General features: G+C 42.4%; 1 protein-coding gene across 9 annotated transcripts in view; it reads right to left on the bottom strand.

Annotated features, from left to right (window-relative positions):
* LOC6614726 (tyrosine-protein phosphatase Lar) overlaps positions 1-15491 on the bottom strand; it is a 117081-nt gene that overhangs the window by 49187 nt on the left and 52403 nt on the right. For 5 of the 9 annotated variants that reach the window (XM_032713859.1, XM_032713861.1, XM_032713865.1 and 2 more), the window contains exons 4-6: positions 12686-12727; positions 11671-11802; positions 11427-11588 (exon numbers count right to left, since the gene is read on the bottom strand). In XM_032713859.1, coding sequence (XP_032569750.1) covers positions 11427-11588; positions 11671-11802; positions 12686-12727 — 336 coding nt within the window. The remainder of the gene's footprint in view (positions 1-11426; positions 11589-11670; positions 11803-12685; positions 12728-15491) is intronic. The other 4 variants (XM_032713863.1, XM_032713862.1, XM_032713867.1 and 1 more) reach the window with 1 other exon arrangement.

Below are 15491 nucleotides of genomic sequence, written 5' to 3'. Positions count from 1 at the left end.
CCGGAGATACTCAATTGTATCATGGATCAGTTAAGTGTAATAATAGTATGTAAATGTTTACAGCAATTCAAAGAAGATACTTTTGAAGATCCAATTACCAACGCCTTTTAATATTTATTAATGCTAATAAAATATTGTGCTACACGTAATGAAATATTGAACCTCTTCACACTGAAGCAAAAATGTAACTTTATAACACTTCTTTATAAAACACAAGAAGGAACCATGTGGTGGAACTCCAGTGTTCGGTAGTATGAAGACATTTAATCAGCCAGCTCGACATGCATACCTGTGGCTACAGGGTATGCTCACAAGAGGCAACAAAATCAAGATGGAGCAGGCCGGAGTGGAGGTGCCAGCCAGGTGGGGAGTTCGCGGGGCGATGGCCAACAGAAAAATGTGCATAGATTTGGCCACAATGCCTGGAACGCGGCAGGAACTCTCCCGAGCGAGAAGAACGAAAAAGGACGATGCATATAAATTTGTAGTTCTTGATGCAACCGCGCCGTTTATTAATTTAAAATTCAATTTCAAAGTGGTCAAGTCTTCGTCATGCAATAAAACGTGGTCCCTGGTGACCATCCTCATTCCCATTCCCATCCCGAAGTCCTTTTGTGTCCTTGTCTTTTGTGGGTGGGAGTGGAATCAATGGCACTCGTATTAATGCTCCGGCAATTAGTGCGATCAAGTCTAATTGTTTTTCCCAAGTCCATTTCAAAAGCAATGGAGACGGAATAACTAATGTGCTGGACGTTTGTTGGTTGAGGAAATGTGCAGCTGTCACATCTGCAATCTTAAAACGGCCAGGTGAGAGTTCTTTTAAAGTGTTTTTCGTTTCCTTCCCCAAAAGCCACAAATGAATTTGTTATATTCCGTGCAATTTGGGAACAATTTGGTAAAAGTAAGAAAAGGTTTCAAAAGTATAGAAATAACAGAATGCTTCCTCTAGTTTTCATTGCATATATAGGAAGATATTTTATATATTTTCATTAAAATATATAACTATTTCTGTAAGAGAGAAAAGAATGATATTATGTTTCAGGAATTAAGCCAGACAATTTGTTAAGTAGAGCGCTTTTCCTTAGCGATTATACAATAAATGTTCCGAAAGGACACCAACACACCATACGTACATAGAACAAGGAAAGCGGGGGAAAAACTGAGCAAAACGAAGGAAAATGCTATGCAGAACATTAAACACAACTGACAGCTCGAACATACGTCACGTTGCGCTGTCGTAAAGTTTCTGCTGCCGTTTCAGCCACAATTTGTGGAGGACGATCCCAGGCAGCAAGACGGCAAGACGGCGACACACATGGCCAACAACATCGATGACTTCGGGCCATTGAAACTCATTTTTGAGGTTAATTGTAAGCAAGGATGGCTGTTGCCTGCTGGGTTTTTTTTTTATTATTTTGGCAGGGATCCCGGGTGTTTCAGTCCACTATCCACAGGCAAATGCAGCACATACGCGAGGGAGTGGTGGACTCCAACTGGCTCAAGGCTAGCATAAAGTGCATTGTGTGCGGAAAATTATGAGCGAGCACACTGACCTGGTGGGGCAAGTTGTGTTGAAGGTGCCCCAACCCTGGTGGCACCACCAACAGACGCGCTTAATGTTCTGCATTCTATAATGAGCGGAAGGATTTCTGAACGCCCTTTTCCAAACAGGATGCGCTGTACAGAGAGAGTATTTTACGATAAACCTACATCTTAGTAAAACAATGCACCGTCTTTGAATTTCATTTTGAGTGGCTAACTCTGGTAAAATCGATTTTGCAGTACATTATTGTATATAACTAGCAGCTGAAAATGGCCAAGCTTTCGGTCATTAAAGACACAATTAAGGGCATCGAAGCCAGATTGTGAGTACCTACACATGGCAAACACAAAACTTAAAGTCTGCACATTTTTTGATTGCATTTTCATGTGTAAGCCTCATTTCCATGACCCAAAAGAAAATCCTCTTTGGGTCACAATTCACACACACACATTTGCGCTGCTGACTCGACTTTTTGGCCACCCCGAACATCATCATTTGCCAGCTGAGCAGCCGAATTCCGCTGCGAATTTTCGTTTGCTGATGATGATGATGACCCTTAACCAAAATGCTTTAATTAGACCCCAGCACCTTGGAATTCAAGTTCAGAAGTCGCCGCTTTTTCCTCTTCGAAATGAGGAGAGGCAAGTGCTTAACATTTTTGCGCTGCCATGGCATAAATGGCTTAATCGCCGCCTTCAATCGACACTAGAAGAAATTCCATTTGCAATTACTTTAATTACTCCTGGGTAGATTTATCGGTTTGGGGCGCCCGAAAGTATGCAGTATTATGATACTACAAAATTGTTGCCACATATTTCAAGTCCTTCTCGCTCTCCGGTGACACATACACACAGATGTTGCTCGCGTACGCTCTGCATACTCGCAAAATGTTATTTATAAAAATGACAGACACTTCTATTTCGCCTCGGTCCCTTATATACCATATAAACATATATATATACATCTAGGTATTTTTTTTGTTTCTTGGCGGGCACAGAAAACAATGTGAAAAATGGTAATGTGTGCGCGGCATCACGTTCCACAGCTCCAAAGTCCGTGAGCCTGTGAGTCGTCCTTTCGCACATACCACACTAGATTAAATTATAATCGAGCGACGAATGGGGCCCGAACTTGGCCAGATTTGTGCAATTGAGTGTGTAAGTGTTGGCATTGCCAGAATAACTCTCCTCGTCTTGTTTTTAATGAAATGTCAGTCACTCGCCAGGACAATTTTTCATCGCAGGACAACGGCAGGGGAGTGCCGCCAGCAGCAACTGATTAACTTTTAACAACCGCTTTGCATTAAAAAAAGAAGGAATAAAATATAAGGAAAACACTTTTGTGCCTTGCCGTTTTGATCGGGCATCGTAAATCATACGAGTCAAAATAGAAACCCTTTTTCGACTCCGCTGCAAGTTTGACATTTTGTGCTGGTTTATGTGATATTTCATATGTGATAAGCCAGTGACATTTAGATGGTTCTCTCGCCCTCTGGAAACGCGGTCAACTATATTCCTCGACCCTTGCTGCGTTCTTCTCCCACGGACCCGTTGGTCAGTGTCAAAGGGCATTTGGCGCCCTTTTGCATGGCTCATTGGGCATTTTGTTGTTGGCGGGCGGAGGAGGCGGAAAAGGTCGGGAAAACGGTTAAGCTAAGCTAAAATTATTTGAGCGGCAAGAGTAAGTGATAAACTATGAGATGAAATGTCCAAAAAAAAGTGTCAAATAAGACATTTTCCGGTATTAAGTTAAGCACAATGTTTATGAAGGAAGCCCAGAAGCTTTTCAAGGGTAGTTTTAGAAGATAAAGCGGTACAAAGCTGATAAGCCAGAAAACCGAGGAAATTCGACCAAATAAGGGATATAAATATCACGAAATTGAACATTTCCGAGAGAAATGCAGTTTTCATTTAAGATATTTTAACCGAGAGTGCTGACATTAAAGTAGAGCATAGGATAATATTTCAAATCATGGCATAAACCAACTTTCCGACTTATTGCCGTATCTTCAGCATCCTGACAAGCCGAAATAATTTTTCACTGCCGATTCGCAATTTTTTGGTTGGCACTTGGAGTGGGGGAAATGGAAAGCAGACACCTTCTTCACTCCGCACACTCGCTTACAATTGTTTTACGCGATTTATGCCACATGTCAAATGCCTGACAAAGGATGACCCGCTTACATTTCCCCTCTCGAGCTTCCTAACCCAACTCCACATGACAGATAAGTGGAAACTTTTTCTGCGTACGCTGGAAAACAAAAAAATATATACAAACAAACAGACAAATAAAAACCAGTGGGAAGGGTAAAAAATTTCGAATGTTTCGAATTTTTTTCGAGTCTGTGTGTTCTTTAATGTGTGACAAGCTCAAAGCAAATGCAAAACTTTGTTACACATGTAACGAAAAAAATAAATAAATAAAAGCAACAATTTTGGGCGAGGGTTGAAGTGCTGCCCCATGACAAGTCGAAGGTCCTTGTCAGCCTCTCACACACACACATGCAAAGGAGACGATTGCCTCGATTTACAATGCGCTAAGTGTCGCCAAAAGCCACGCGCCAAAAGTTGAGATATCAAAAGGCACCACAAGCAAACACAACACAGAACAAAAACAAACAAATAAACGCAAGGGAAACAAAGACATATCGCAAGTGGCATCGTATGTCAGGACGTGTCAGGATCACGTCAAGGTGAGCCAAACAGGACCTTCGCTCCGCCATCGAGCATCTCATTTGCCTGCAAGGCGAACACAGCGACTTTGCATCACGAAGCCAGCTTGATTAAGTTGTAGGCTATTCGCGGCAGTGAAGTGAAGCCACATATCTTTGCCAAATCAACGGAATTTTCCATTTCCGCGGAAATATTCAGAGTGCCTGAAGGGGGAGTATGCATTTATTATTTATCGAGCCAGAATGAATATAACCGCAGAGCGACCGGCTCGACAATATCATTGTTAGCTGCTCCGTGGTCGTTGGCAGGCCAAAAGCAACTCCTGCCACACAATGCACTTCGCGAACAAAGAGCAAAAATGCGGCCAAAACTAAAGCGAAACACACACACAAACAAAGACAGGCGGCTCTGTCCACAGAAGTGAGCTTTGAAATAGTAAATACATGCTGCTGCGTGTTCTTGGCCCCTCTTTTCGGCGGCGGCAATAGAATAATAAACAAACAAACAAACAAACACTGCCTGCTTATGGAGCAGCTGAAATTATGTATGAATGGCTGGGTGAACACGGCCAACTTTGCCACCCGAGTGTGTATGTGTATGTGTCTTTGTGGTGGCACATTCAAGTCGCACAAAGAAACTGCCGGCTGAGATGAACTCACAACGGGCGGGATTTAATTAGCCCCAAAATTCCTGAGGGGGGGTTTCATTCAAGATCTGCAAGGCGATTAACTCGCAAAGTAATGCATGCCAGTTTAAAATGCATTCAGAAGTAACAGCCAGTCATTGCATTTATTATGCTGCATAGCTTAGCATCCGCATTGATGTACACCCATAACTATATCTGTTCACAAAGCCATTATTTTGATGGACTGCCATCCAGCTAGGAAACAAAACACATCCTTTTTTTATCCTTCGAGAAAATTGGAACTCTTACGGTCGCATATTGCACCGAATGCTGAGCTTCCTTCCTTCCCTCGTACCTACAAAAACGAACAATTTCGCTTTTCATATCTAGTTTCGCTTTTCATTTTTCGGGAAGCCAATAAAAGTTCAATTTTTTCAAGTCGCTTCCAATTTTATTTAACGTCATTACATCTGAAACTTTAATACCGAAAAAATTGAGATGCTGGCTCGAAGAGAAGAGGCGCTGCTGACTGACTTGCACTTACTTGGTAGTCAAGGGAGGCAAAAGTGGGCGGATCCGGAATATATATATATATATCCATACATATATTGATGCAAAGAAGGACTGTCATGTGGGAAGCATCTCTACGTAAGTAGGTCTGCTACCAATTTCGACTGATGAATTTCAAATGCATTTTCCGGCATAATAAAATGTGTATATATATATCTGGGGCGTTGTGGAGGCGAAAAAGTCGAATGGCAGCCTAGGCAGGAAGCGGAAATCCGATTTATATGTTATAAAATATATTCCCCACCTCGATTTCATGTATAATTCAAACTAAGTTGGCTAATCTCCAAATACAGTTTTCGTTTCTTTCTAAGCCATTCGACTTCGAGTCGTTTGATTAAAATCTTCGCCGACGTGGGCTTCCTTCATTTCACAACCAACAATTGTGACTTTCCTCCATCAAACCCACAATATGGCTTGAAGCAAATGTTCTGCTGCACTCCATTGCAAAGGCAACAAGCAACCAAGCAGTTGCCAAGTTGCCAAGTTGCAACTCAAGACGGCGACTTTTGGTATTTACGTGTGCAGCTCGGTTGCACGCAACGCGGCGGCAATCGCAGGATACATATGCACATACATAACGTATGTGTGTTGGCCAGTTTTTGATATATTTTCGCCATTTAGAGCGGCACTTTATGGCTTTTCGGCAGCACAAATCATATTAGCTGAAATGAACATTTAATTGGTCCACACTTGAAAGGCAGCGAAATGTGCGTTTAGTTGCGCGCTTTATGGCCAAGTCGTATTATGGCCATAATAAAACACAATTTATGAAGATGTGGTGACAGCATTTACATTTCACGAGGCCTTTTACGATATAATGAGCTGTTTAAGTTTAAAATATACGCGTGTGTGTGTATCTTAAATTAAATGGGTTGCGGCAAGCTCAGCTGGCCATCGATGCATTATAATATAATGCGCTTTTGGCCATTTTAATCGAGCTAGCGAAGTTATCGAAGTTTGAGTTTTATATTGGCAGAAGTGAGCCAATTTAACTAACTGCTACAACTTTTGAATAATGCACATTGACTAACGGGCTATTGTGGGCACTTTTTGCAGTCGGTCTTGGTGCAGTTTTTGCTTTAAGTTCAGCACTTTTGTCATACATTAAATATAAACAGCCATAAGCCCAATAACTTTGCAGCACACACACTTCATTGTAGGCAGCCAGGCGCAGTCCAGTATCCAGGCAGTCCAGGCAGTACAGGATGCAGGATGCGGGATCCTTATTCCTGGCACAGCTTGGCGCCACAGCTGCATTGCTGCAGGGCCAAAATAGCCGGCTCCCTTCTCCGCAGCAAATTTCGCCCATTTAAACTTTTCGCTACTGTGGAATTTTCATTATTAATACGACTTTTTAGGCGAACCGCAAACGGTGCTCATGGTCGAGGGACGCAGGACGAAGGAGACGAGAGGGAGGAGGACTCCTGGTGGCCGAGGATGTGGCCAATGCCGCTGGCCAGTTAAATGCGCCCAGTGTATTGTCAATGTTTGTCTATGTGAGCGCACAGCTGGCTAAAGCCAAGGATGAAGTTTTCCCCAAAGCCCAGGACATGCCATTTGACTTTGCAACAAGTGCAGCCTGGTTGGCTTTTCCCGGCTCGCTTCAGTCCAGCGTTTTAATCAAGCCCAACTAATGGGCCACAGTTCGGACTGCCCCTTTCAGCAAAGAAGGGGGGCAAAAAAAAGGGAGGAGGGAGTAAAACCTAAAAAACAGGAGGAAGTATGGCCAAAACCAAACCAAACCCAACCAAACCGTAACCAGCAAAGCCGCTTATTACTATAAAGTGAGATTAATGAATGCTCCCGCCGCCCGAAACTGCGAAATTCTAGAACGATGCCATCGCAGTCTCCTTTTCGGCTGGCAATTAATGAAATTTATTTGCGCCCCCACGACGGACGGCATATTGTTTTTGGCCAGGGATTTTCCCGAAGAGCGAGGGGGGGGAAAGGGGAAAAAGGGAAGATTGTTAGCCGTTTGAGGTGCTAAAATGTTTTTTGGCAGGCAAATTTAAAAGCAAATTGTTTTGGGTTTGCTGCTTTCTGCTCTGCGGCAAAAAAAAATTGCCTTTCAGATGATTTTATTGCAATTTGCAGGAAGGCGAGCGGCTTTCATTAGCTCCTTTGCCGTCTAGACAACACCAGCGAACCAAATGGGGGAGGGGAATAATTAAATGTTGCACAGATTAATAAAGTACAAAAAAACTGATAAAGTAAAAAAGGGCTAAAGTGAGCATTTTTATTAAATATTTAAGATAATTTTAGAACAAACTCATGCATAAAGTAAATCCAGGTAGTTTGATCGAAACTTTTAGTAATCACTTTAGTAGTTACTCTATTTCGTTAATCCTCGAACTAAGAACTTGAAAACATCATCTACTTAATTGCAATAGATAATAAAACACCAGCATGCAGACACTGGCAATTAATTTCCGCATGTAAAAAGTTGCCAAGCCATGTGGCAAGTTTATACTTTTCACTTTTTGTCCACATAACTTGTTCTACCTTTGCGCGCTGCCACACTATATATACACTATATTTTTGTTATATTTTTTGTGTGATAAATCTCAATGTAAAAATTTCCAGAGAAAGAGAGCGGGAGTGAAAAGCGAGGGAAAAGCGTGGAAAAATAAACGCCACCCAAATGCCAATAAAGGCGCCCACATATGCAGAGGAGCAGAGATGGGGCACGTTTGAGTTTCACGTGAAAGCATTTTTAATCAAAATTCTCAACAGGCTAAAGCAGCGCGAGATCAAAAACACTTGCCACAGCGATCCGTGTGTGGGTGTGTTGGTGTGTGCTCCCCTTGCAACTCCCCTTGCAACTTCTTGCCACAAAAGCCGACGAGCCGCCACACCCACGAGGGCCGGGTTTTTTGGATAGATTGCACCTGCAACACCTGCAACACTTGCAACACCTGCAAGTAACGTGACTCTGTCTCCTCACCTGTCGAGCAATATCTTGCCAAAAAAGGGGGCGGCATAGTAAATCCCCTTTTTGCCTTTGCAGCTTTATGCACTCCCCCCAAAAAAAAGGACGAGAAAGGACTAAAAGTTAAACAAAAGCGTGGGAAGCGGATTGCCACTGCCATATATGTACGTATGTATCTGCACATATCTTTTGACATGTTTGTTTTTTATGCAAATATCGAAGGAAAGATTAGTTTTGCGCTGGCTAGCGGATAAATCTTCCCACCGGAGGCGTGACTCCTGGCATCCTTCTTCTATTTGCACGCATATTTATGCCCCAAACGCTTAGCCAACTGACTGCGTTAGCCGTTGCGATTTAGTGCTAATGTGGCCCGGTCTTTTGGCCAACTCGCCGCCCCTTTGTTCGCTGGCTGCTGAAATTTAATGTTTACAATTTGTTGCCTGATTGCTTCTGTTCTCCCGCACGCTTTGACTAAATTTATAGCGAGCGATAAGTTTTTCTGCTTTCTGCTACTCCTGTGCTGTGGGTTTATTATAATGCTGACTTCCATTCGCCGGCTGCATTATTATTTTGCTATTAAGCCAGGACTTCTTTCCCTTCGGCCAAGTTGCTGCTGATGGCTGTGCGACTTTGTTATCTGACTGCCGGATGGTGGATGGTGGATGCTGAATGGTGGTCGTGTTTTCAGCTCCGAGTCTCTCTGGATGAATGTTTTGCTCTTGACAAGAGCCACATTTTAATTATGTGCCATGGCAACAAACTGCTGCTTTCGGGGGGAACCTTTCGTGGCAGGAAGGGGTAATAAATTTTGGTTTTAAGTTGCAAGTACAACTATTTCATATTTCATGCAATTCTCCCGCAGTTTCTTTCTGTTCGGCTTGTGGGGTAAAAATCTATTTATTATTCACCATATTTTCAACCATAATCGCAGCACACCCCCATTCCGCACTGATGACTTCCAGGTGTTTGGCAGACATTTTGTAAACGGAAAATAATTACGTACCCGAAGGCTGGAAGGTGGAAAATTTATGTACGCGGCGTATGAGTAATGTGCACTACTTCTATCCTATCCCCGAGTCCACGAGCTGCACGAGCTGCAGCTCCAACTTATAATTTACTACTGTCTGCCAGCCATTTTAGCTTGTTTATTGATGTTGTTGTTTCGGGATTTAGCCAGTTGTTTGTTGGTTGTTTATGAGGCCGCCAAAGGGAACCGCAAAATGTGTGAAAATTGCACAGAGGCCAGGTGAACCAGGCAAAGAAAAAAAAACTACTGGATGGGAGCATATTTTTGTTTATACACTCCGTTGGGCCTGTTTTGGTTTTGGCCACCATGTCTGTGGCCCCTTCGCTTCGTCACTTCCACAATGTCTCTATACTTGGTCTTTTTATGCGGCTAGTTTGCATTTTTAGTTGTTAATTATGCGAGTTGATTATGCTCTCTGTGCACTTTGGCGCCACGTAATTGGTGTGCATTTGATTTGTGGCAGCTTGCAGCGCCCGCTGATAGACTCAAAAGCGAGTGGAGTGCACCGCGGCCAATATGCCACATAAGGGGGGAAGTAATTAGTGTAGTTTAGCGCGGACTAACAACCAACCACGCGAGTGAAGGTAAAAGTTCTGCACAAGACCAAAAAGGCAGGCCAAGGTAAGGCTGCCTTCTAGCCTCGTTAGCACAACTGGATCTCGATATATAAAAGTCAAATATGTAAGTTAGTCAGTGTTGAATTTAGAACTCTAGTTTAGGATGCTATAAAACCCAGAAAAATTCAAAACGAGATAAAACCGAGATCGGTTTTACTCAGCGAACTCAGTGGCATCAATCATTTTCATGAGAAGATAGCTTCTTGATTTCGAGAAGAAAATTCATTCTCGATCTGAGAATGATCTTCTCTTGGCTGAATTTTGAGTTTGAAATTCTCAAATCAAGATCGTTGAGATTGTTTTTTTCTTAGTGCAGCTACTCTATGTACTTTGCATTTGTCTGTAAACTTAATTTCTTTTTGGCATGTACTAATCACTTCCAATCTATATTTCACAATAAAAAGCCCACATTTAATCCTTCCGCACTCCCGAAACAAACTTCAATCAATTTAAAGACATTGAAGGGCTTAATTATGTTATAGCCCAAAAACGCTCCTAATTAATTCAGCTAGCAGGAATTTGACTTTCGCTTCAAATGAACCCGGCCAACCAGAGACCATCGATCAATATGTATTTTGTATTGGAGTTGATTTACCAAATAATTTGCTTCTTTAATCTCATTAAAAGTTATAACTTCTGTCTTTCCCAAGCCCACTGCCCACTTCCCATTAGGGAGAACAATTTTTGTTATTGAACTTTTGCTGTTTATAATTTGGGAGCGAAATAAAAAAAATACAAGCGGGTGGTTGGAGGATGTATAAATACTTGGACTGCTCTCAGTTTAAGCAAATTAGTTCAATTGCCTGGCTATCCAAGCCCATCCGCCCTCTGCCCAGACTTGATTAGGCTTAGAGAGCGAAAACTTTATCCTTTGCACAGTTGTAAATAAGCAAAAGTAAATTTTGGCAAGTAATTTAAGCCACACAAACAAGCTGGCAAATAACTTTCCACCGCCACCCTTGGGGGCCTGGTGGTTTGAGCTTCCCGAAAAGTTTACCATTTACGCCAACTTCTTTGCCCAGTTTTAATTCAAAATCAATGTATGAACGTAGTTTACATTGCGACGCATCCTAGGCGAAACTTTCTGTGTCGCTCCATCACGACTCTTTCTTCGTAGACCGGAAAATAAAGGGGATTCAGTTAGATGGGTAATGCCAACTTTGTTCTTAGCACACTAAAAAAATCTGGCTTCATTTCGGCACGCATTTCTTCGGATTTCAATTGGTAAAGAAGTAGTTGGGTCAGTAATCAAATGACTTTGGTTTTGCATAGCAATACCACATGCTTTAAGCTTGAAGTTTCAGTTTTCTTCAGTTTAAACATCACATATGTGACTTGATTTCGCGCAGTGCATCTCCCGCGGAGTGCGGTTCAATTAGGAGGCTGCACTCGAAGGCCATAAATAAGTGCAAACGGTGATGTCGATGACGGCAAGGCACTTACCTTCATAGATGGTTAAAGTTGCATCTGCGGAAACGGCATCGCCCACCCCGTTCTCCGCCACACACTCGTATGGGGCATCATCGCGTCCCGCCCGCACGGGCTCAATCCGGAGTATGGAAATCCCGCCGGGCTGCTCCAGCACCGTGTAACGCGACTGGGTTCCTGCAAAACGATGGAAACCACGGGGCTCCGTTAAGAGGGGGAGGAAAGCAGTGGAAGGAGGATTGGGGCTGGGGAAACTTACCCGAAACTTTTTTGCCATTTTTGCGCCACACTATCGATGGAGGCGGATCACCGCGGGCCGCACAATAGAAGCTAGCAACGCCGCCCACTCGGACTCCCTGATTCTGCGGCTTCCTGATGATCTCCGGCGGATCTGTGGAGGGTCGTAAAAGAACATGGCAATGTGGGTTACTAACTGGGCTTAAAAGGCTCGGCAAGAGCACTTATTATTTCGGGCTTAGAAATTTTGCAATGCGAACGCAGTTTTCGGTGCCACACATCCTGGGTTGGTGGTAAGCGTTTTCTTTTTTTCTATCAGTTTTTCTATGCCGAAAACATACAAATACGTCCAAGGAGTACACGTTTGGCCATTAGTTTCATTTATTTTTTGTGTGGGCTAAGAGCATTAAGTAGGCATCAGCCGCTTTAAAGCTGCTGTGCTGAATAACTCGAATGCATTTCCATTATTTCGAATAGCTCGCCTTCTGCGCCGGGCTGCCGGCAGCGGGTGTTTTCATATATTCTTTTTACATATTTGTCACAATATGCTGTCAATACAACGTCGCATGTTGTTTGCTCACACACACCCTCAACGGAGTACGTGCCGCGCAGATGTGTGAGTGCGGCAAAAAGGATGCCAGGACGACAGGACGGCAGGACGGCAGGATTGCGCAGGATAGCAGATTGCGGGAATAGGGAAGCCGGGCGGAGCCCGGGTGGGAAAACAGATGTGTGGCATTAAAAATCTGGCAAAAATCACGAAACGTTAAACAACCAGCAAAAATATTGTCATGCGAATGTTGCATGCTGCAATATGTAGCCCACATCATGTCGGTGGCCAAACGCACGCTCCTTTCCTTTCGTTTCGTTTCGTTTCGACGCGGAACGAAAAGTAGTTTACCCAACATATCAATTCGATTTATGATTCTGATTTTAATTCACTTTTTGCATCAGACTTTGATTGAAATTAAATATAAAACGCGCCGCTTAAATTGTTAGTGCACCTTAGTGCAACCTGGTGCTGCAGCCCGACTTACGTGTGAGATACTGTATATATGGTATATCCGAATAATTTGCATCTGTAATGGGCATCAGACCGATTAGTAATGGCGTTTTGAATCGCGCGCGAGAAGGACGACCGATTTGCGAATTCGATTTACGCGAATTATTGTATTATTCAAGCGTTGGTTATGAGTTATATGGTATCTACATATTGCATGAAACTAGGAACTGCAACTTGAAGGACATACTTAACAAAAACTTAGTTAATACTACTTAGTTTGCATTTAAGCACTTAAAGCTATCTTATGAAACATTAGCACTAGGATACTATGAACTAATTGGCTAGGAATAGCAACTAATTCCCTCACTTGCAACTCGGATACATTGAAGTACTGGTCCTAGAGAAATAACAAAGGAGTCACAACTGCTCTGTACAAGCGAAGAGTATTCTAAATAATTTAAAGTTTTCCACTGGGCAAAGCTTCCTGTGGCCACCGCTTTTTGTGGTTAGCCTGGCCATAATAATGGGCCAAATTTGCTGTTGCTGCGCCACAGTCAGTCTGTATCATTTACCAAAGTTTCTGGGCTCAACTTTGGTCGCAGAAGTTTTCTGATCACGATGCCAGGGCAATAAGTTAAGGCGTTGGTTGGGGAGGGCAAAAAGTAGTTGCAATTTATAATGAAAAATTCGGCGAATATTTAAATCAATCTCATATAAACTATCTACGGAAAATTAAGCAAAAAGTAAGCGCGCTCAAAATTGGCAAGAAACAATTGTTGCTTTTGCTCATTATAAAAATTGGAGCAAGGGGAATGGGATGAAATGACACGATTTGCACACCCCAATCCCCAAGATGATTTGCCATCGCGGTTTGGTTTGCTGGATTTGCTGGATTTGCGAAGCACTTGAAAGCATTTTACGCTTACGTTAGCACTTTTTATGGCCACGACTGAGCTGAGCTGCCGGCGAATCAGCAATAAGCATATTGGTTTTTGCGGCTGTAATGAGCTCTTCGCTTTTCCGCAGGCAAACGCGAATTCTTCAGTAAATATACATATATATATTTTTTTCTCGCATTTCTAAAGTTTAATGTTTGCTTAAACAATTTGATGGCAGGGCAATGGCTGAAGGCAGATGGAAATAACACAGACAGACAGACGACGTTCAAGACACTTCCGTGCCGACTCATAAAAAGCGTATCATTAAGGCCATAAAACAGGGATTTTTGTTTATTTTGCCGGATTGGCCACACTGCTCGTCGTTTGTTTGCTTTCAGGCGAAAATACAGAGATAAAATTTAAATAAATTTAATTATGCCCGTGCTATTTGGCGGCTCCATTTCCTGTTACAAAGATGAAAGGCATAGCAAATGAAATTTGTAGATTACATAGATACACAGCCGCTGGCCATAAAAGTGGGTGGCCGGGTGGAAAATCAAGGAAACTGAACTGCAGCCAAGTTGTGCTTGCGTGCAACTTTTTGCTGATTTTTCATTTCGCACGTTCGGCTGGAAAAGCGAAAAAAATGGAAAAGCGCAAAAAAAATGGGAAGCACTGGCAACGCAGTCCGCATTGAGCAAACAATTTCGTTGTTGATATGTGCAAATTGATTTGAGCGTTTGAAATGTGCAGTTATAAATACACACCCCCACACTAAGCCCTACACTCTCACACACACACAGATACTCACACACAGATACACACACAGACAGAGGGGCACAAATACCAATACGGGCATTCAAGCAATTTATATGGAAATTAATACTAACATTTTTACTATGGCCCGTACGAAAAAGAAAAAAGAAGGGTAAGAAAGAACACCACATAAACCACATAGAAAATTCGAATTGATTTTATGAAAAAATATTCTATAAGCTTTTTGCCCAATCAGGGGCGTAGTTAAAGAGAACTGAAGAGAAGGTGTCAGACCAGCGACAATGGGTTAAAGTGCAAATCAAGATATAGATATGATAATAGGTCAAGAGGAGCACAAATGGATGTGTGAAACATTTGCAATGAAAGGCAAATATTAGACTAGGTATCTAACTTAAGCTAATTCATATTAATTTATTAAAGTACACAATTGTTTAACCAATCGTATTTATTTTGGATTTTCACTCAAGCATTTGAAGTTGAAGCAGAAATTAACAAGCCGAATCAGCTATTTGTACAATGAAATTAGATTTGCTTAGAGAACGTTGGGAGTTCATTAGTTGAATGTTTATATTTATATTACCATACTTATATTATGCCATTTTTAATCTTTAATGTGCGGTATCCTTAAAGCAACAACTGCATTAGCTCTCTTCTTCCTTTAAATTATACCCATAACTTTTGGCCCCATTTTCCAATATGCCAAAATGCTCATAAAAATTGACCCCGTGTGGCATTCACGGAAAAAGGGGGAATATGCCTCAATCGCTACTTTAGCCGGGCCATATGAAGTATATATGTATGTACATATATGTATGTAGATGTGTGTGTGTATAAAATAAGCATATGCTGAATGGAATCGTAAAGTATGCAGCTGGGTTTTATGGCCCCAGGCCTAGTTAGGGAAAACTTGAAAGTTAGGCCTCCGGCAACATTCTGGCAATTTATGCCCCAAAGCCAGAATTTCCGAGTTCACCATCACCCCGCCCATCAAATATACGACTTTTTAATAAGTGCAAAGTGCGAGTGGGTACCATTTTATGGGGCTAAGGGGGAGATGGATGGCGGACTCAGGTTTTGGCTTGTAATGGAAACGCTTCCACTGCAAATAGTCATAAGATGCTCGGCAAAGGGAAGGATGAGCTGCTAAGCTGCTTGCCGGCTCTATAAGTTCGCAGATATGTATAG

This window comes from Drosophila sechellia, chromosome 2L (assembly GCF_004382195.2).
Source record: "Drosophila sechellia strain sech25 chromosome 2L, ASM438219v1, whole genome shotgun sequence".
NCBI lineage: Eukaryota > Metazoa > Arthropoda > Insecta > Diptera > Drosophilidae > Drosophila > Drosophila sechellia.
Note: the sequence above shows the minus strand (reverse complement) of the source record. Positions and strands in the feature narration are given on the sequence as shown.